General features: G+C 36.4%; 1 protein-coding gene across 12 annotated transcripts in view; it reads right to left on the bottom strand.

Moving 5' to 3' along the window:
* Positions 1-21067, bottom strand: part of LOC118272581 (obscurin) — a 122710-nt gene that overhangs the window by 36144 nt on the left and 65499 nt on the right. For 11 of the 12 annotated variants that reach the window (XM_050698665.1, XM_050698666.1, XM_035589238.2 and 8 more), the window contains 2 exons: positions 1021-1113; positions 621-923 (listed from right to left, as the gene is read on the bottom strand). In XM_050698665.1, the coding sequence (XP_050554622.1) occupies positions 621-923; positions 1021-1113 (396 nt within the window). Of the gene's footprint in view, positions 1-620; positions 924-1020; positions 1114-7379; positions 7548-21067 lie in introns of those variants that run through there. The other variant, XM_050698667.1, reaches the window with a different exon arrangement.

The following is a 21067-nucleotide window of genomic DNA, read 5'->3' as shown; positions in this document are numbered from 1 at the left end:
ATTTTCATGAATACTACGCGCATTATTATAAAACAGCCTTGTAACGTCAAATAATATTGTGCAACGTAGTAGAAAATTGAATTTTATATCAAAAATGTGAGACGTGGTGAGCTCGCCTCGCTCAGAAATAGCGAAACACTTTTAAACGTTTCAATGTCGTCAGCTGCTATTTCAATGACGCGGTGTCAATGTCTCCTGTGCAAGTATTAACTGGATGAAAGTTTAATTAGCAATAACAAAGGAACTACACAGTACTCGCACGTTCCAGACGTGATTCTGGAGTATTTCCAAATGGTTGTTCTTTGAATTGACCTATTTTTGGGGGTTGTATTCAAGTGCGAGCCGGCAGCCGGCAATGAATGGGGATATAGTTAGAACGTGTAGGCTGGTTCAGGGAAACGGTTTGTATAAATGTGTATTACTGCAATTTTGTCACGAACGAGGTCCACGAGTGTTACGGCGTACCGCATGCAAACTGAGTCAAACACGATCGAATTATGGCCGTTAAACCAATTAATGTTTGACGTGGAATTTGATTGACTACTGAGCACAATCTTGTTATGGACAGAAACATTTCACAAACAGATGATTTTCATCAAGTAAAAGAAAGAAATACAAACCTTGACAATATCCTTAAGCACGAAGACTGAGCGATCGTCTCCGACTTTCTTGACCTTACAGATGAGGACCCGGGCCTTGAAGAGGAACACGTATCTCTCCCTGGACTTGCCCTCAGTATCAGAGACGGTGAACCAGTCGTGGGTGAGCAACCGACCGAGCTTGTAGATGTTACCACGGAACCCTTCGATGCTCGCGATGAACTTGTTGTCAGTGGCTCGGTTCGGGACACTGAGGAAGAGTTCTAACGCTTTCTGGAGGTCCGAGCAGTCTTCGCCTAGCCTTTTTGAGTATTTTACTAATTCCTGGAAAATAATGGAAAATGTAAGACTCGTTGTAATCAATTTCACTTAGTTGCTGGTCATGCAAACACACAAATAGAACTGTTTTTCATTGTCTCACCTTCAGCAGTAGTTGGTAGTCGTTGATTCTTTGGATTGGAAGCTTCAGATGTTCGGAGATACCTTTGTCGTCACGGAGGCTATCTGCTAAATCCTGGTAACAAACATTTTACATCATAAAAATATGCATAAATCCCTTAATATCTTATGACTATCTAAATGAAATATCAACATTTTGGCGACATAACAAAAAACGGTAAAAATGTCAAGATATCTGCCAAAAGTGCTCGTTAACATATTTATGAAGTAGACATAGTAAAATTCGTACTATAAGTACTTCATCATCATCATCATCATCAGCCGAGAGACGTCCACTGCTAAACAAAGGCCTCCCCTTAGTCCTCCACTTTTCACTATGAGCGATAAGTACTTATGAATCTAAAAATATAGGTACAAATCAATTATTGTTCGTTAGTCTCGCTAAAGCTCGAGAACGGCTGGACCGATTTGGTAAATTTTAAACTTGAATTATATGCAAAAATCCAGGAGGTTTAAAGGGTGAGAAAAATATGTTTGAGACGGTACAAAGTTTGCCGGGTCAGCTAGTTGAATATAAATAAGAAGGATTAACAAAGACATTTTTCAAGACTGAGTGAAGATGGTGCGTATACAATCAGGGTAAAAAATAATTTCGCTGTTGGTATAAACATCCTGGTGTCTTAGAAGTTCAATGTAAATCAATCAATCAAGTTTCAGTGCTGCCTGGATAGACACTAGATTGTTAATGCTGCATCATTCGAAATAAACCAAATCATGTTTATAAGAATAAAGAAATGTTATTTTCCATTTGTTCTGATAACTGTTCTGAAGATTTCAGCATTTTTTCTCAACACTAAAACTTTCGTAGTATTTTAACGAATAGGAAATAAATGGGCTACGATTCAAATTTTTGAAAAACTTTAAATCAATTTATACAAGTTATGGGCATTTATTAATAAAAGTATCTAAGACTTTCATAAATAATAATGTGATCGTAATATTTATTGAAATTAACAATAAGGCGTTAAAAATGTATCTCCTATCAGCCAGCCGCCATTATTTATTTTACTTATTAGAAAACAAAACAATAAAACTATTGATCACCGCTCGTTATTTTAAGCACGCCATTCCATTTCTCCATGAATCTCGTGCGGACGATAAAATTAAATATAAATGTTTATTTTTAAATGTTCCCACCGCTGGCCTTGTGACGACATTTAATGGGGGACATTAATTATTGCTTTCTGGGTCGTTATCTGACTGGGAGAGTTTGACATAGGCAAATTGATTGGTCATGGATGGTTTACAAAGTATGTAAGAACAACTTTGAACTGATTTCTGATTTATCTTCATTGAACCCATTGAGTTCATTTTACATTTATTTTACTTTACAAATATAGGTATATTGTCGTTTCTCTAGGTCTTTTTTTGATATTTTAAACACAACTAAAGTTGAACAGTTTAAAAAAGCAGTGTACTTATAAATTTTTCGTGCTTTTTCCTTAGACTATACCAACATAGCTGATGCTACTGGTTTTTTATGAATGCTAACAAGCTAGAAAAGATTCACCTATGGAGTTTCTTGCTCGTTCTTCTCCGTAGGAATCGCTTCCCTACAGGACTGACCGACAGACAGACACTTTTAATATTATAATATTTGCTTTGACGTTCAAGTGTTTTCCTAGTCTGATTGAAATAAATAATTTTTTGACTTTTGTAAGTAGTATTCCCTACTTCAGTTTTAACTGAACACCAGAGCAACTGATTATGATTAAGCTTAAATAGAATTTAAAACCAATATCAATCTACTAGTCTAATGAAATCGAACGTCCATGATTAATTCGTCGAGTGTAAGGAACATTCGTTGGATGTCGAGCTAATTGTCCCTCAGTGTTGGCACCCAATCAAACGCGATATCTACAGTCTACACGTACTGAACACTGTGACACCGTGTTGCAATTACTGCCCATCGCAACTATTCTTTGTAAAAATTACTTTCAATTATATGTCTAGTGTAGAAAGATATAGGTTAATTGGTCTGTTGAGAGCTATTGACTGTAAGGTACTGTTGAATTATCTTATTGAAATTGGTTTTTGGTATGTGTGGTGTGTTGGTGATTATAGTAGACTAGCGACCCGCCCCAGCTTCGCATGGGTGCCTGATAAAACTTCGTCTTAAACCATTCTATTTATTAAAAAAAACCGCATCAAAATGAGTTGCGTAGTTTTAAAGATTTAAGCATACAAAGGGACACAGGGACAGAGAAAGCGACTTTGTTTTATACTATGTAGTGAAGAGAGATTTCATAATATAGTTACTGGTATAACTAGCAACCTCTTAGAAGAAAATACTCGAGGCTTTATACCTTCTTTGGCTTATATTAACTTAGCATGCTTTACTAAATGTATAATAATGATGGTTTATAATAAAATGAGACGTTAAACAGACGTGAGAGGAAATTCAGCGAGTGTGAGTCATCACAATCAGTAATCTTACAGGTATTTTCAATCACTCGCGTTGCCAATAATTTTATTATTGTTAAATAAAAATATCCCTTTAGCGATTTGAGAAAAATGACTAGGAACCTTTTTACGGGCGCTACACATATAACTTAGGTAACAATAACACCATGACTATGTCTATTGCTTATCTGTCATTTAACTAAGGAAGAAAGAAGTCACTCGTTTCATATAGGATTCTGACATTTAGCTCAATATTTAAAGACATCAATCTCTCTGCCTTAGGCGAGAAAACTAGGAGAAAGAAAACCCCGTTCAGTCCTGCCAGCTGGAGCCAATACACTAAGGACTCAATCTTAAAAGCTACAGTTCTAATACCTGAAAGTATCTAATTGACACTGATCTGATCTCAACCGTGCGTATGAAAATTAAGTATAGAAAATTCCTATACTATTATATCCGATTTGATATTCTGAAGCACTCCGATAAATATTGCATGGTAAACAAAGATGGTAGTGACGTCAGCAACGAAAGTGAACATCAACAACATATGGAGAGCATCTATTGGCATGATTAACGTTTTAAGTAGTTGCAAATACTTTAATATTATATTGATTTTGGGTTTCAGTTATACTAGGAAAATTGGACTGTAATGCAACGTATTTTGATAGAAAATGATAAAGCTAATGTTTGTTTTGTTGAACCGGAGCTGCGGACTGCCTAGCGAGTTACCGGTACTCCGACTCGAAATGCAGCAGTAGGAACGGCGTGATTTTTAGTCTTCAGAGTCTCACAGTCCCTCTTGCCTCGCTCTAGCGAAGAAGTTATTGGAAGATTTTCTTCCCTTAAAAAATGTTTGTTTTTTATTTTGTATTCTGTAAAACTGCAAAGAACTGCTGTTGTTGTTGTTTGTTGTTGATAATCCTATTCTTATTGTATAGTAACACCATGTCGAGACACTTAGCGAATAAAATTACTGCACGAGGAAGAATGTTAGTCAAGAAAAACTTTACGTACATTACAAATTTGTAGTAACAAACAATACCGACATTTTCTCTTATTGTAAAGAAATTGATATTTAACTGAAATCCATTACAAATTGAGAAATTGAAGTAATATTGGAAACGGCTATAAATCATAACAGGCGCGCTACTACAGGCCGCTACAAGCCGGGGAATATATTTGGGCCACCTTGACACATTGAGCTAGCTACAGCTACGTGCACTGCTTACCTAACACACAAAACTTATAGCAATATATTAAACTGAAAAAATAAGAACGGAAAGCAAAATTTAGACGTTTTCCGTTCACTTTTATTACTGAAATTCAGTAATATTTATCGTTTTGAAACTAAATATTTGGGTAACCGATTTCCCTTGATTTGATTTCTGTGTTTGTTTTGTAAGAACTCTGGCATATTTATCGAATTCCTATCTTTTTACTATATAGCTAAGGTGTGTTGTGTATTTGGTTTGTAGTCTTGTCATTTTTCTGTCCACACCCAGGGTGGGTGTAGCGTTTTTGAACATAATACATTAATACATGTAAAATATACTAGACTACTACTAGTACTATTAATCTGGTACGACTAGGTATTCAAAAAGGTGGAGCAACATGACCTTATGATTTAAATGTCTGTCTATTTAAATTTATATAGCTATTAGTGCAAAGACTCACCGTAAATTAATAAGTAGCGCGTCTTCCTCATACCAAAGGATTAAACTTTACGTTGCGTGTAATTTACGACGCAAACAGCTGATGTTTTATTTCTTCTTCACGTTAAAAATAAATTATTTTTGTTATTAGTTTAATTAGCACGTATTGATTGAAATAAGTCTAAACAAAAGTCCAACGTTCTACAAAACTACAACATCAGAAGTATTTTCTTAAACTGTTTAAATTAAAATCCAAACGTTATGACATTTATCTATCATCATCATCATCATCTATTCACTAATAACTTATGAATTTATTAATGATATTTGATTTTGACGTTTGATTCATTACGAATACAGGTCGAATATACAATGTGATAGGTGTGGGACTTCTAACCCGTTAAGGCTGAGTACTATATCTAATTTTATCGACAAAAAAAAAATATGGGGGGTTGAACCCCCAATGAAAATATTGAAAAATAGCAGTTTTTTCGATAAAAAATAATCCAGAAATGCTTTTTTTTTCTTACCAAAACATTATGAAACGTATGAAAAAAGTAATGAATTAGTTAGCAAAGTTTATTAGGTTATTAGTTATTTATTTTTTTCGTTGCTACGACGCATACAACCTTTGATAAAATATTTTTTAGGGGGAGGGGTTCAACCCCCAAATTTTTTTTGTCGATACAATTAGATGTAGTACTTACTCAGCCTTAACGGGTTAGAAGTCTCACCCCTATCACATTGTATAACGTTAATAGGAAAGTTAGTAAATAGGTACAATGATTCTACATTACATAGTACCTATTACTATGATTTTCAATCGATTCCCACGTAAATAGTAAATGCTTAGATAAAATTGGCTTAGATAATACAATAAATAACAAAGTTTTATTGCGAAATAATGACGAGAACGAATTTCTACTTGTTTTTCTTTATGTTTCGCTAAGCTTGCGAATCATCAAACTGCTGGTTGGAAGTGAGCAGACCGGGATTAACGTGAAAAATTGCGATGTCGTAATATCTATCTATAAATAATTAGGGCAATGACTGGATAATACATTCGTTCATTGATTCTCATTGCACGCTATTATACGCTTTATTTCAATACTGTAGAGTTTACAATCCAATTACAATTTGTTGGATCGATAGAGTACTTTTAAAAAAATAAAACATTCGATGTTTTTTTCGTCTCGACGGGTTGTCTCTGATTTGAAATGGTCCATCGGTATAACAATGATGTGGGATGCATTGTGACAGAATACAGATTTTCGTAAAAAAAATGAATATTCGCGATATTTATTTAGTACAAGGTTATGGAGTTCGGAAACTCGTATGTTTTGTATTATATTTTGTTAGGATTCGTTTACTCTGTGATCTTTTGTTTGAAAAGAAAATCTTTTCAAAATAATGTTGCAAAAATTAGAAGAATGTTTTTTTCTGAAATGAATATTTCTTTGAAATTTAACAATTCTTTGAAATTTTTACAAGTATCGAAGTTAGTTTGTTTGTTATGTTTACAGATCGAAATAGCTGAACCAATTTTGATGACTTTCCTTACCTATAAAGATGTTCACCGATATTTTCAAAAGAGGTAAGTTTTATGGTTTGATAAAATCTGACATTAGCTCGTACTGACATACACTCTTCTTAGCTCAGTATTGAGGTATGGAGCTGTTTATACGAGTAACAAAGCAAACATAAAACATAGAACAGTCAGGTAGCTACTGACTGAAACTAAACGGTTCGATGTTTGCGCAACATGCGCCAATAACAAGATTGCCTGGCAACCAGTTTATTTTGACTCGAGTATATTAAGATGCCATTTACTAAACTTGTAAACAAAAAGCTCCCCTAGGCATGTTTTTATATCCTTGACAGTGCGGAGAGGTCACACTCTCCGTCAGTAGCAGTTAGAGTGCATCGCATGTAAACAGTGCTGCGACTGCGATGCAATCCAAGATATAATTAGCACGGTTAATCCCTAAAAACATATGTGAGAATTGGGTCAAGGTCATCCCGCGCAGCTTTAGCACAGATCCTGCGCGCGCGCCGCTCCACCGTGCACACAGCGCGCCGGACAAGAAAAATATAACATTGCCGCGAAACTCATCCACCCACGCCGCACTAGAAATAAACCAGACGCGTTGCTGGTAACACTACACCCGTAACATTGAAACAGGGGAAAAAATCGCGGTATTTTCGCCACAGCCCACAGCCGGTCTAATAATAAAGCGTCCATCGGTAATTGCATGGTAAGTCGTACCTGAGCGCGTGGCCGGCACAGGTATCACGAGAACACAATCACAGTCACACACTTCACTCGGGCGAGTGGTCGAGGGTCGTACATGCGCTGGAGCGAGCGAGGTGGTCGCGTCCGCGTCTTCCAAGCGACTGCTGAGCTGCTGGCCCGCTGCTCAGCGCCCGCTAAACATAGCACACCCGCACACTCGATGATTTTTAGAGGATAACGCCATTTCACCGGTGACGTGTTATCTGCCGGGGAACTCGGGACCGCTCCGCGCAAGGTCGACAAACAAACCTTGAGCCATCCTTGATAACAACACAACACGTGCATGTTGCTGCTGCAGCTGCTGCTGCACTAGCTCGGGTGTCGGACACACTTTCACAGAATACTACAATTTGGATGTAGTTAATCGACACGTAAAAACTTCGATTTCAAATCAAAGTTTCATTATGGAGGTTATTAATCAAAAGGCACAATGAGGTCGAGATTATCGACTACTCCTTGGTATGTCGTATTGGGTATTGTTCCCCGATAACAATGACTATTTTCCTAATCAATGCTTATTATTGCAGATCAGAAATCTTTTCAAAACTTTTGTGTAGCAGTCTGTGTGAAACTAACCAAAGCGTTACTTTAAAGAGGATGTCCATAAGGGAAGAATGGACCATAAGGGAAGAACGGGACTGAAATGTGAGTTAAATACTCACATTTCAGTGAAACATCTTCGAGAAACCACAAAAGCTTCTATGTTATTAGTAAAATACAAATAGAAGTTTTATGTGTTCCAGATTTATAGATTTACTGAAAGAGCCTCATAAATACGATAGTTAAAATCAATAGGTAGGTACCTACCATTACTACATTACGTTAGACTAACGTCTACAAACTATAAAGTTTCGTGAATTCATTTTAAGTTGCATTTTAAACAGTTTAATTTTTTAAGTTGACGGTACCTTCCTAAGTGCGCCTCAGAGAAAATTCGTCTGAAAGTTATGCATGTTTTTGTGTATATAGATATTTCGGTGATTCGAAGTATATCATTAAACCACTCTAAAGTCTTAGGAATCTAAAAGAAGAAATCGAGGTCAGTGACCCTGCAGACTACTAAGCCTATGACAGCAAAATCCTAATAATTAATTCGATTAAGTGGACAAATCTAGCTGTCTGTTTTCCTGACTTTACAGTCGTCCGACACCCACGGGAATCGATGGCGCAGTCTATTTGTGAACCAGACATGCAATGCTAGAGAAATGCATAGAAATAAAACAATATGAATAATAAATAAGAAGCTTTAAATGAGATGTCCAAATTATTGATGGTGGGATTTGGAAGTCCTCAGTCTTGTGGTCTTAATAGTGTCTATTTTGGCTGCATTTCAATGTTGTATAATTCATATTAAAGACACTACCTACCTAGAAAACTATATTTGTAGATGCAATTTGGTGACTTGCATTGTTTAAATGAGCGGAGTCATCCAAGGCTTATGCGCCTACCACACGTGCATACCTGACCACAGTTTTAATTGCACATGCTTGTCGTATGAAAAGACTGAACACGGATACGTCTACCACACGGCACAGTTAAGTATGCGCAAGCCACATTTTTGTCGACATCGTCGGCGTGGAAACAATGGTTCCCAATGAAGAACTATTTCTTCTGCTATTATTTTTCAAGTGTTTGCTTGTGAAAAAAAAGAAAATACAAAAGTCAAAGTGTAAACGATCAAAGTGGACAAAAAAATGGCTGTTGAATAGAAAAATTCATTCACATATACATCTACTCAAGGATTTAAGAGATGAGCCAAGCGATTGGCGGAATTATTTACGGATGGAGGAAAATGCCTATAGTGAATCCGCCATTTTTAACAACCGTGCATGTTCAGTTACTCCACTCGACTAAACTGAGTGCGGCTTGAACACTGAACTACCAACCACACGCGCAGACAAGTTTGTACAAGTATAGCTTGCGCATGCCAGAATTTCAAGCAAGTTTAAAAACCATCAAGCCAAGCATTGGAGTTTGCGCATGCTACCGTTTTACCAACTACACGCACAGTGTTCAGTGTACAAGCTGGCATGCGCAAGTAAAACTGCGGTCAAGCATGCACGTGTGGTAGACGCATTAGTTTGTGTCTAATCTCCAAGGTGATTATGGTATAAATTCACTAAAAATGGTCGTCCTAAAACAAAACTTGCACAGTTTCATGATCTGAATGTCTTATGTTTCTGATACGTCTCGCAAAGGAAGCAAGCTTTCTTAATCACATTAGAATATTTTGTAACAGTGAGTATTAGGGCCATTTTTAAAACTCATCCAATGACTTCTCCCGCCTTGAGCAAGGCGAGAGAGAGGGACTTTTACTGACTAAAAACCACCTCGTTCCTACTCCTGCTTTTCGAGCCGGAGCCCCAGTAAACCCGCTAGGCAGTCCGCAGCTCCGGAGAGTATTAGGGCTGGAGAGTTTGCTTGGCTGAACTTGACATATTTATTTGACCGAATTCTTCTCAAGCCATTAGATAAATGTGTGACGCAATCATTTGATGGTGAAATATTTTAACTAATGGACTCTTGCACAGTTATAAAAATAATTCAATTAGGATATGTTTTTCGAACAGAAACCATTCTTATTTAGGAAATCCAAAAATACTGTTCTTACCAGTCATTCTCAAATCTATATACCTCCATAGCTGAAGAAACATTTGAAAACTTACAAATATGTCACTATATTTCACCCAACTGTGGTCTATTACAACTTATTGCTAATCTAGATAAGAAAATAGCAGACTTTTCTATGACTGATTATTGTGTAATTTTAATCGGTGAAAAAGATTTTCAACAAACAGAAAATTACGTAAATATCATTATTAAATTAAGAGAAACACTTCTTAAAATTCATCATACTAATGTTATTCTATGTGTTCCAACCTTTAAATTAAGTAATTATTCAACTATGTTTAATTGGCGAATAGAAACCTTCAATAATTTATTACATCTGGATCTTCAAACATACAACTATGCAACTGCGTTTGACTCTAATTTGAATTTGCAATATGACTTTACTATGTTTTCAAAAATCAATAAAAAGGTAAACGAACGCGGTATGCGCAATATTTTCCATAACCTACAGCTAACTTTATTTGATAACACGACAGCATGTAATGCCCTAATTAATGATAATGTTAATAACGTCGAAGTGTCTCCAAGTCATGAGTTTTTTCTTTGATTCCATGTATGTTCTTCATCAAAACATTGCTGGACTCATAAATAAATCGGATTTACTAAATATATATATTCAGGAATTGTTGAGTCAGCAGAAAATTATAGATATAATATGTATAACTGAACATTTCATAATGTCAGGTCAGGAACATTTACTACATATACCAAATTATAGACTGGCAGCATGTTATGCTCGACAGAACAGTAAACGCGGTGGTTCCTGTATCCTAGTTAAAGCTGGTCATGAATATAAAGAGCGACCTGACATAATGAAGTATTCGATATCAGGAATTGTAGAATGCTGTGCCATAGAACTCCCTGTACACAAAGTTATTGTTGTATGTGTCTATAGACCTCCTAAATTGTGTAACCTAAGTAAGTTTTATGAAAGCCTTAGATCTCATATTTAAAAAAGTATGTATCAAACCCTTGCAAAAAGTAATTCTATGCGGAGACTTTAATATAGGCACCTTGAATAGGAACAGAATTACATTCGAATTTGAATGCTTTCTCAGGAGCTTCAACCTCAAACTTGAAATTAATCAGCCGACTCGATTTACAAGTAACACTTGTTTAGATAATTTTGCTCATAATTTTAAACAAAACTGCCAACATGAAGTAAGGGACTATGGATTATCTGACCACACTGCTCAAATATTGAAAATAAAAATTAATAAAACTAGTCAAATTAAAACATGGAGATCATTAACACGAGATATAACCCAAGAAAATCTTATAAAATTTCGTACCCATCTCAAAAGCCTAACATTCCTTGATGTATATAATACTGAAAATTCCAACGAAGCTTATGATAACTTTCTAGATATATTTTCACTTTTACACAATCTCTGTTTCCCATTTAAACTGGTCACAATCAAATCTGAAAAAAAATTAAAATGGATCTCCCGTGGAATACGATTATGCAGCAAAAGGCAACGGCAATTATTATGGCAACAGCGACTAAAACCAACCTGTGAAAACAAAACGAAATTTAACGACTACTCAAAGAGATTTAAGAAAATCATCAAACTCACCCAAAAGTCTCAGAATAGTCATCTAATTAATAACTCAAAAAACAAATCCAAAACCGCTTGGCAAATTATAAATAATAATAAAACCGTAAAAGAACCAATTTCTCAAATAAAAATAGGCGACAAAATAATATCCAATCCAATCTCAATAGCTGAATCCTTTAATGACTTCTTTATCAATCAGATTACAGATATAACTAAACGTAATTCATGCAACTTAGTAAACCTAGATATAAATCCTCACTCAATATTTATGACCCCAGTTGTCCCTCAAGATGTCATTCGCATAATAAAAAATCTAAAAAACAAAAAGAGCGTTGGCTTTGATGGTATCTCAACTGCAGTTATAAAATTTGTGTCTGACTGTATAGCTGCACCTCTCGCTCATATTATAAACGCTAGCATATATTCCGGAGTATTTCCAGAAAACCTCAAAACCGTAATAGTTGTACCAGTATACAAAAAGAATGATAAAGATGAACTAGTAAACTATAGACCTATTGCACGTATTTCTATATTTTCAAAGATAATCGAAAAAATAATCTATGAATCTATTTATAACTTTTTAACAAAACACCACATACTGTGTAACGAGCAAAAGGGTTTTCGGAAGAATAAAAATATAAATATGGCCATTTTTGATTTTCTATGTGAAGTAATGCCGAAAGTTGACACTAAAATACCGGTTTGTGCAATATATGCTGATATGTCGAAAGCTTTCGACTGTGTGGACCACGATACACTCTTAACTAAACTTGATGCATATGGTATTCGTGGCAATGCCTTAAATTTAATAAAAACATATTTGAAAGGTCGGAAACAATGTACGGAAATATCAAGCCTATGCATAAAATCTAGAAGGGAAATAAAAACCTTATCTTCTTTTAAACACATAAAATACGGTGTTCCGCAAGGAAGCGTCCTCGGACCCTTACTATTCTTACTTTATATCAATGACCTACCACGTAACATATCTAACCCCATGGTCTTATTTGCAGACGATAGCACCTCAATTGTATCATGTACCAATAAAGATTCATATGTAACGGATATTCATAATTCAATCAGCAGTTTAATAAAGTGGCTTGAGAATAATAACTTAGTAATTAATCTACAAAAAACTAAAACTATGCATTTTCACCAACGAACACCTACAGTAGACACAAATATCAACTATGATGGCCAAATAATTGAAAAAGTGAACAGTGCAAAATTCTTAGGAATCCTAATTGATAGCCAGTTAACGTGGAAGCCGCAAGCGGAAAATATATGTAAACGTTTAAGTACAGCCGCGTTCATGTTACATAACCTCTCAAAAAAAGTTGATACCCCAACAGTGTTATTGGCCTATCATGGTCTTGTAATGTCCGTTCTAAGATTTGGTTTAATATTTTGGGGAAATTGCAGTGAGCGAGAAAGCATTTTCAAAGCACAGAAACGATGTTTGAGAGCAATATTTGGGCTTAAAGTAACTGATAGCTGCGTACCTATATTCAAGTCTCAGAAACTATTAACCTTTCCTTGCCTTTATATCCTTGAATTAGCAATATTTGTAATAACCAATAAATGTTTATTTCCAACAGTAACTTCAACCAGAAAACGTGATACAGCTTTAAGATCTCAATATCAGAACCTATTATCGATAGGAGTATTCAAAACTAGTCTACTGAAAAAAAGTGTAATCTGTATGGCTCCTATTATCTATAACAAAATTCCTAACCAAATTAAAAACTTACCGCTTCAGAAATTTAAGAAATGTTTCACAGAATTATTAGTCGACAAATGTTATTACTCTGTGCAGGACTTCCTAGACGACAACTTGTAATATTTTAGTTGTAAGCCTTATATTTGCACGCCAACAAGGCCGAATGTATATGGATCTCCCAAATGTAATTTACCACCCTATTCCTATGTACCTACATTCTAAGCAAATAAAAGATTTATTATTATTATTATTTTCAGTTTCTTTTACTAAGCTCGGCTACTTAAGTGCCGGATTTGAGGACTAGTACGGGCCGAAGCCAAGTGCTAGTCCAAGGGGTGGGCTTAATTTTGGGATTGGGTGTACATGTCGTGGTCTGTATCGTTTAGGAACTTCCTAACAATACGACATGTATTTAAAATGGCTGCTTTCTGGAGACTGTGGTATATATAAGAAGGAAGGGCAAGTGATTGTATGGACTGATGAAGTTGTCTCGGAATTACACCTGTTGTAGATAGAACTATGGGGATTATGGTGACACTGTTGAGTCGCCACATCCTAGTAATTTCATTTTTGAGGTCTGTGTATTTAGAGAGTTTTTCGGCTATTGTGTTTTGAAGGTTGTGTGTATTTGGTACGGCAATGTCTATGATTTGGGCAGTTTTATTAATTTTATCGATGAGAGTGATATCAGGTCTATTGTAATGAATGGTTTTGTCAGTGAGGATGGCTCGGTCAAAGTATAACTTATGGGATGAGTTTTCAAGTACAGTTTCAGGTTGGTATTTATAGTATGGGACTGTCGGGGTAGAAATAAGATTATATTTTGCTGCTAATTTTTGATGAATGATGTTTGCTATTTGGTCGTGTCTATGTTTATAGTCTGTTTGGACAATGGCTTTGCAGGCACCTGTAATATGCTGAATGGTTTCAGAAGCAGAATTACAGCGCCTGCAAATGTCAGTGGGTATGGGGATATGCATGATATGTTTCTGGTAGTTTCGGGTTTCTATTACCTGGTCTTGTATCGCCAACATGAACCCTTCAGTCTCAGGAAACAATTCACCACGCCTTAACCAATCGTTCGATGCAGTTTTATCGACGTTTGGTTGATTAAGGTCGTGGTAGTGTCTCCCGTGAAGTGACTTTTGGGCCCACTCGGCGATTTTAGTTTGCCGATCGACTTGTTTTTCATTATTTTGTGTTTCTCGGTCAGACATGTTCAGAGGTGTTAGTTTTTTATCATTTTGAGCTATTGCGTGATGTAATATTGAAGTAGTACTTTTGCTGTAGAAATATGATCTTAAAGTCGTAATCTGTTTGTTGTGTAGGTTAGTTACATCTATAATGCCTCTTCCTCCGTCGTTTCTTGATAGTGTAAGTCTTTGTGTGCATGAACGTGGATGGTGTCTTCTATGTTTTGTTAGTGTAGTGTTGATGTTGCGTTGTAGGTTTAGGAGTTCGGTTTTAGACCAATTTATAATGCCGAAGGAATATGTGAGAATCGGGATAGCGTATGTATTTATGGCTTTTATGGTGTTTCGTGCGTTTAATTCGGTGTTACATATTACTTTTATCCTGTGTTTGAATTGTTTAGTAAGTTCAGTTTTTATTTCCTTATGCAAAATTTGTTTAGCCTGTATGTAGCCCAAATATTTGTAAGTCCCACTTTCATCCAGGGAGTGGATGGTGTCGCCTGTCTGAAGTTGGTATGAGTGTGTATATATTTTACCTGCTTTAACTGAATTAATTTTGCATTTGTCGATTCCGAACTCCATTGCTATATCACTCGAAAATATTTCAGTAGTGTCAGCTAGTTGGTATAAATCCTCCGGAGAAGATGCATACAACTTGATGTCGTCCATGTAGAGGAGATGATTTATTTTACAGTGTTGCTGATTAGATTCTAAAGTATTAATTGTGTCCCTGTATTGTAGCTGTAAACCGGATTGTAATGAATTTAATGTGTTCGAAAGTGGGTTTATTGCTAAGCAGAACCATAGAGGGCTGAGCGAGTCTCCCTGAAATATGCCTCGTTGAATCTTAATGAATTCTGTAGCGATTGTTCCTGTAGGTGTGTTTAAATGAAGACGTGTTTGCCATTTACTTATTATAGTTTCTAAAAAGTGTGCGATGTGTGGGTGTATTTTGTATATCCTTAAAATATGAAGAAGCCAGGAGTGAGGTACCGAATCGTAAGCTTTTTTGTAGTCAATGTACATTGTGTATAAATCTTTCTTGTGTTTCTCTACATCTTTTAGTATAACTGAGTCTATTATTAGTTGTTCTTTACACCCCTGGCTAAACTTTCTGCAACCTTTTTGTTCTTCTGTTAGTATTTTTTGTGTGTCAATGTGTTTGTATATGATATGAGTAATGCATGCTGTCATAATTTTATAAATAGTTTGTAGGCAGGTTATGGGTCTATATTTTGCGGGATTTGCGGTGTCGTTAGGGTCTTTAGGTAGCATATAAGTGATACCTTCAGTTATGTATGAAGGGATTTTGTTTGGGTCTCTAATGAAAGTATTAATGTGATTAAATAAATGTGGATGAATAGTCGTAAATTTTTTGTACCAGTAGTTATGTATATGGTCAGATCCTGGTGCTTTCCAGTTGTGGACTTTACTAAGAACATCGTGAAACGTTTCAATATCTACCTGATCGAACTGCATTTGTGGAATATTGTTATATTTAGTTTCTTCGGCTTTTATCCACTCAGCTTCGGCGTTGTGACTAACAGGGTTTTGCCAAATACCTGCCCAAAAGTGTCTCAGGTTGTCTTCTGAAGGAAATGGGGTGTTTGTTGTCGTGTTACTTGATGTTGTGTGGTTGGTTGTTGATTTCTTTAATGTTCGATAAAATTGCTTTTCGTTGTTCCTAAATTGATTGTTCTGTGTTTTGCGTAGTGTGCATTTAGTGTATCTATTTAACCGGCTTTTAAATACTGAAAGCTTCTGTTTTAGTGTGTCTAAGTAGTGTGCAAGATGTGTGTTAGGTTCTTCGTGTGTGGTGTGTATTCTGTAGTCACGTAGTATTCTGTTTACTTCCTTTTTTAATTTACGACTTCTATGACCTTGTATATAATAAGTCAATCTACCTATTTTAGCACGAATTACATCTATTTTGCGCTCTAACCTTTTCTGCCATTTGGGTTTATAGTCTCTTTGAGGATTATTTCGATCTTGTGCAGACGCTAAAGTTACTCTACTACCATTGGCCTTAGCAGCTGTCCAAGCAGCAACATATAAAATTGTTTGTAACTGGGAAAACTCTATATCACTAATAACATAATCTGGTAATATTACTTTGTTTATATAATCTACTATTTCTGCTAGCTTTTTTGACGTCTTTTGTTTAGGAATATAACATCTATTGGTTGGGTGTGTCTCAGTGTAGTGTTGTAGGGCTTGTGAAAATAGTTCATCTATTTCTAGGTTTCTTTCGGAGTTTGTGTGTGTGTTAGTGACTGCTAGTTGTTGACGGTTATCATTTTGTTCTTGGGTTATATTTGTATTCTGCAATTCTGAAATCATGTGTTCTCTATTTATGGTATTTATGTTAGTTTGTAATTCTAGCCTAATACTAGTATTCAAGTGTGGATTCGGACTATTCGATCTCTCGAAAGTTACAGATCCTATTTCATCTAACTCTTGCTGTGCTGCCAATTTTATCGACTGCAATCTCATTTCGGAAATCATTCTATTATTTATTATTACTCTTTTTTGATCGGATATACGTTGTTCTGAGAGGTGTGATAAGTGAGGATAGTGTTGTATAAATTTGTCTTTCAGGTTTTTTCGCCAAACTGTCATGTCTGTTTCCATTTTCGTAACTATAAAATAACATTTAATAAGCGTTTCATTAAGTTCATTTGACCATTTCATTCTAGTATTAGATTGTGTGTGAGTTAGTGGATTGGTTTGCGTCGTTATTGGTTCTGGTTGTGTTTGATTGTTTATCTGTTGTGTGGTGTTATTTTGATTTTGGAGATAATTTCTTGCTTCTAACCTAATTGCATCTAGTGTAGTATCCGGTAATAATTTATTGTTTACAATAGCTCTTCTTTGGTCACCTACTCTTTGCCTGGAGACTGCCATTTCAGGAAATTGTTGGATGAATTTACTGTGTAGTGTACTCAGATAAGCATTTGTTTCTGTCTCTAGATTCGTGATAATGAGGTATGTACGCCAAATGAATTCGTTCATTTCACTACTCCATTTTTTTCGCGTACTTTTTGTGCCAACAGCGGGTGACGGATTATTAGCTACAGTAGCCTCCGACACAACGTCTGTTGACAATGTAGATGATATTGATGATCTTAGTGAACGTGTGGTGAATGAAAGTGGTGATGGTGTGAGTGATGAGAAAATGGACCTCGGAGAGGATGACAATGACACCGCTGATGCTTCATCATCAGCTGGAGGCACCTTTGCCTGCATTGTATTTTTTACTTTTGATCTTGTTATCATTTTTGTTCCCACGAGTAGCTAGGGACTAAACAGGTCGACCACAGCAGAGCCCTGCGTTCACTGTGGCAAGGGTAAATAAAACTGGAGGTCCCCCGGTCTCCAGAGTTGGCATACTAATGACTAAGCACCCCCTTAGCCACGCAGCCCTCGGCGTATGCAACCTTGGCTTGGGTTGTATCTCTTTTGGTCGGACTCCTCACCCCAGTTGAAGTAAAACTAGGGATCAGAGCCCTTAAGCCCCACCACGTCGACAACGTAGAGATACGTCGGTGGGGTTATTATTATTATTATTATATATTATGTAGTATGATTAGTAAGAGGGAATTCGTCACCATAGCCCATGACTATGGCCGACTTAAAAACCGCACAAAGGAAGCGCAGACACATGAGAATAAATTCAGCCGTTACATTATTTCTGGGTTTGACTCAATCGTGACGAGTTTCGGTTGCGTAGGATTTTATACTGATGCTTATTTTGACTAAATACTCATAGGTGGGGCATTTGAAAATCGTTTGAAATCTATTAAATAACTGTACCTACTCGTAAGTATTGATTGAAATATAAATTCTTGTAGGATGCGGTGTTCGAGAAATATCTGTCTTGCATACGATGAATTAAATATGAGTGCCTTCCCCTCATTTCCTGTTGAACACTTATGTAATTGGTTACTTCAAAAACAATAACATTTTGTTCTTGTCAGTCAGAATCTATAAGAATACTGCGTGATTTCAGCGTCGGTCAGGATTGAGATTGTCAGTCAGTTAACAGAGACATTCAGGACTTTTTTGAGGGGGTTTTTTTTATGACGATGGAGATCTTTTAAAGGCGCCTAGTTCTTTGGGAGAACCGGTTGGTTTCGGCAGAGTACGTCCAGGATTGGCTCTCTGGCGATCACGTTTAGCAGCCTCCTTTTGGGACATTTAAATCTCACAGAAGGAAGCTTTCTCTAATTGCGTTCTCCCGACTAGAATGAGGCAAGAGGGAATATCAGACTATTACGGACTAAAAACCGTTCAGTGCTAAAAGCTCGTTTAATACAGCTATGTCCATGACTTCAATCCCTTTGAAAATAATAAATATTGGAAATGAGATTTCAGTTTCTTAATTAATCACATCAAACTAACCATAACAAAATATTAACATCATTTAGTTAAACAGTGATTAGTTTCAACAAATCTACAGCATCGACCGACCCAATCACAGAATCTTGGCAATCGCTCCAAAGATACATTTTCATAGCAAAACGAACAAATGTGAAATTATGTAAATCAAATTCCTCTCGTATCGTACCAATGTCGTTCTAATTGCGTTTTTAAAAGTCAAAGTCGGACATAGCTACGGTAACATACTACCACGCTTGGCATATATCCACAAGACTATGTAAACAGTGCAGTTTTACCTCAGAAACTGATTACGTATTTGGCAACCGCCATATCTGTTTTAACGAGCGCCGAAAACCGTAGCAAAGGTAGGTATGTACATATATTGTTTTCCGAATTTTCACAGTTGTTCTTTATTAGTGTACGCTAATTGGGGCAACGATTGATGTGCCGTGTTTTCTAATTATACGCAACGCAACGTCACGCCTTTTATCCCCGAAGCAGTAGGCAGAGGTGCACATTATGGCACATTAAACCGCTGTATAATGTAAATCCACTTTTCACCATTTCTGTTATAAGTCCCATGTAATAGGGGGTGGAGCTATTGCCCAAAACTGGACACAATTCCAGACTCCGTGCTGCTACTGAGAAATTTTCGAAATACTCAAAAAGGCCCATACTATTACTTTGCCCGACCCGGGAAACGAACCCGAGACCCGTTGTTCGGCAGTCGCATTTGCGACTACTCGACCAACGAGGCAGTCTTTTTATAATAAGTACTTATGTATCGGAACCAAGTTGAGAAAAGAACCATGGTGTTTAGTTGAAAGAAATAAAAACTATTATGTACCTACATAGATGCAATGCTAGGTAAACCGATCAGTACAAAACCCATATTTTCCTCAAGAGCATCACCTTTTCTGTTCAACTGTTTTTTAGTATACCTACTTACATACAAACATATCAACGTACAAAAAGCGTACTCTTGTTTTTATAATACTGTTTATATTAGCTTTCATAGTACAGCTAAAACATACTGTTTGGAAAAAGCGGATGTCTGGAAAATCCGTTCGTACATTGTTTCAGATCCTAGTTCGAAAAATTAGGCATCTATGCCAAACACTGAAACATGAATATTTCATCAAACCTTTCGATTTTTTTTTGTTTTTATTTTTTATATCACAACGATGGCACACGGCCCACCTGATAGTAAGTGGTTACCGTGGCCTATGAACGCTTGCAACACTCGGGGCATTACATGCGCTTTGCCGACTCTTAAGAAACCTATTTACTTCCTTCTTGAACTACCCCATATTGTAGCCTACTGGGAAAACCTCGGCAGGGAGTTCATTCCACAATCAGAGGGTCCGTGGGAGGAAATTCCTCTGAAACCGAACTATACCATTTCGGCTCCAATGTGTGAGCGTGAACTCCTTGTCGATAGCGAGCGGTGCGATGATAGAAAGTGGCCGTGGGCATCATATCAAACAATTCCGCGGAACACAACCCATTATACAAGCGGTAGAACACGCATAGGGAGGCTATATCTCTCTTTAGACTTAAGTGCTCGATACTGCTCGTAACTACATAGGATCGTCAACAACTCTTACAGCTCTCCTTTGGACTGCATCAGAAAGTATAAGCTGGTATGCTGACTCTCCTGCCCAAAGATGAGAGCAGTACTCCATATGGGGGCGAACTTGTGATTTATATTTGAAATAACAATCTGTGAGATCATACCGATTTACGTCAAATAAGCTTTTAGTTAAAAAAACAGCATAACGTCATACCTTTACAAAAATGTTAAAAATCTCACGTTATTTCATACGTTTAACGTAATCGTTACGTAGTTTGTTGAGTCTTTTCATTCCGCGCCGCAATCGCTAAGTTCTGACGTAAACACATTTATTTACCACGTCTTACTGTTGTTTGAGACTAAAAAATACATTAAAAGAACATTTTTTTTTATTTAGGATAAGTTAACAATTTATGCATATTTTACCTAAGAAAAATACGTTTTTCTATCTAAATTAAATCCTATGTTATCAGCTTATTCACGTAACTGTTTAACGAATGACGAGGAATTCGACTAGTTGTAGCAGCGTGACAGTCGCCGCGTCGTAGGACTCGTAGGTCACGGATAGCTGCTCATGAATATAAGCCTCAAGCATGGATTGAAAC

The sequence above is a fragment of the Spodoptera frugiperda genome, chromosome 15 (assembly GCF_023101765.2).
Source record: "Spodoptera frugiperda isolate SF20-4 chromosome 15, AGI-APGP_CSIRO_Sfru_2.0, whole genome shotgun sequence".
NCBI classification, from domain to species: domain Eukaryota; kingdom Metazoa; phylum Arthropoda; class Insecta; order Lepidoptera; family Noctuidae; genus Spodoptera; species Spodoptera frugiperda.
The sequence above is the reverse complement of the archived record's forward strand: the minus strand, read 5'-3'. Positions and strand labels throughout refer to the sequence as shown.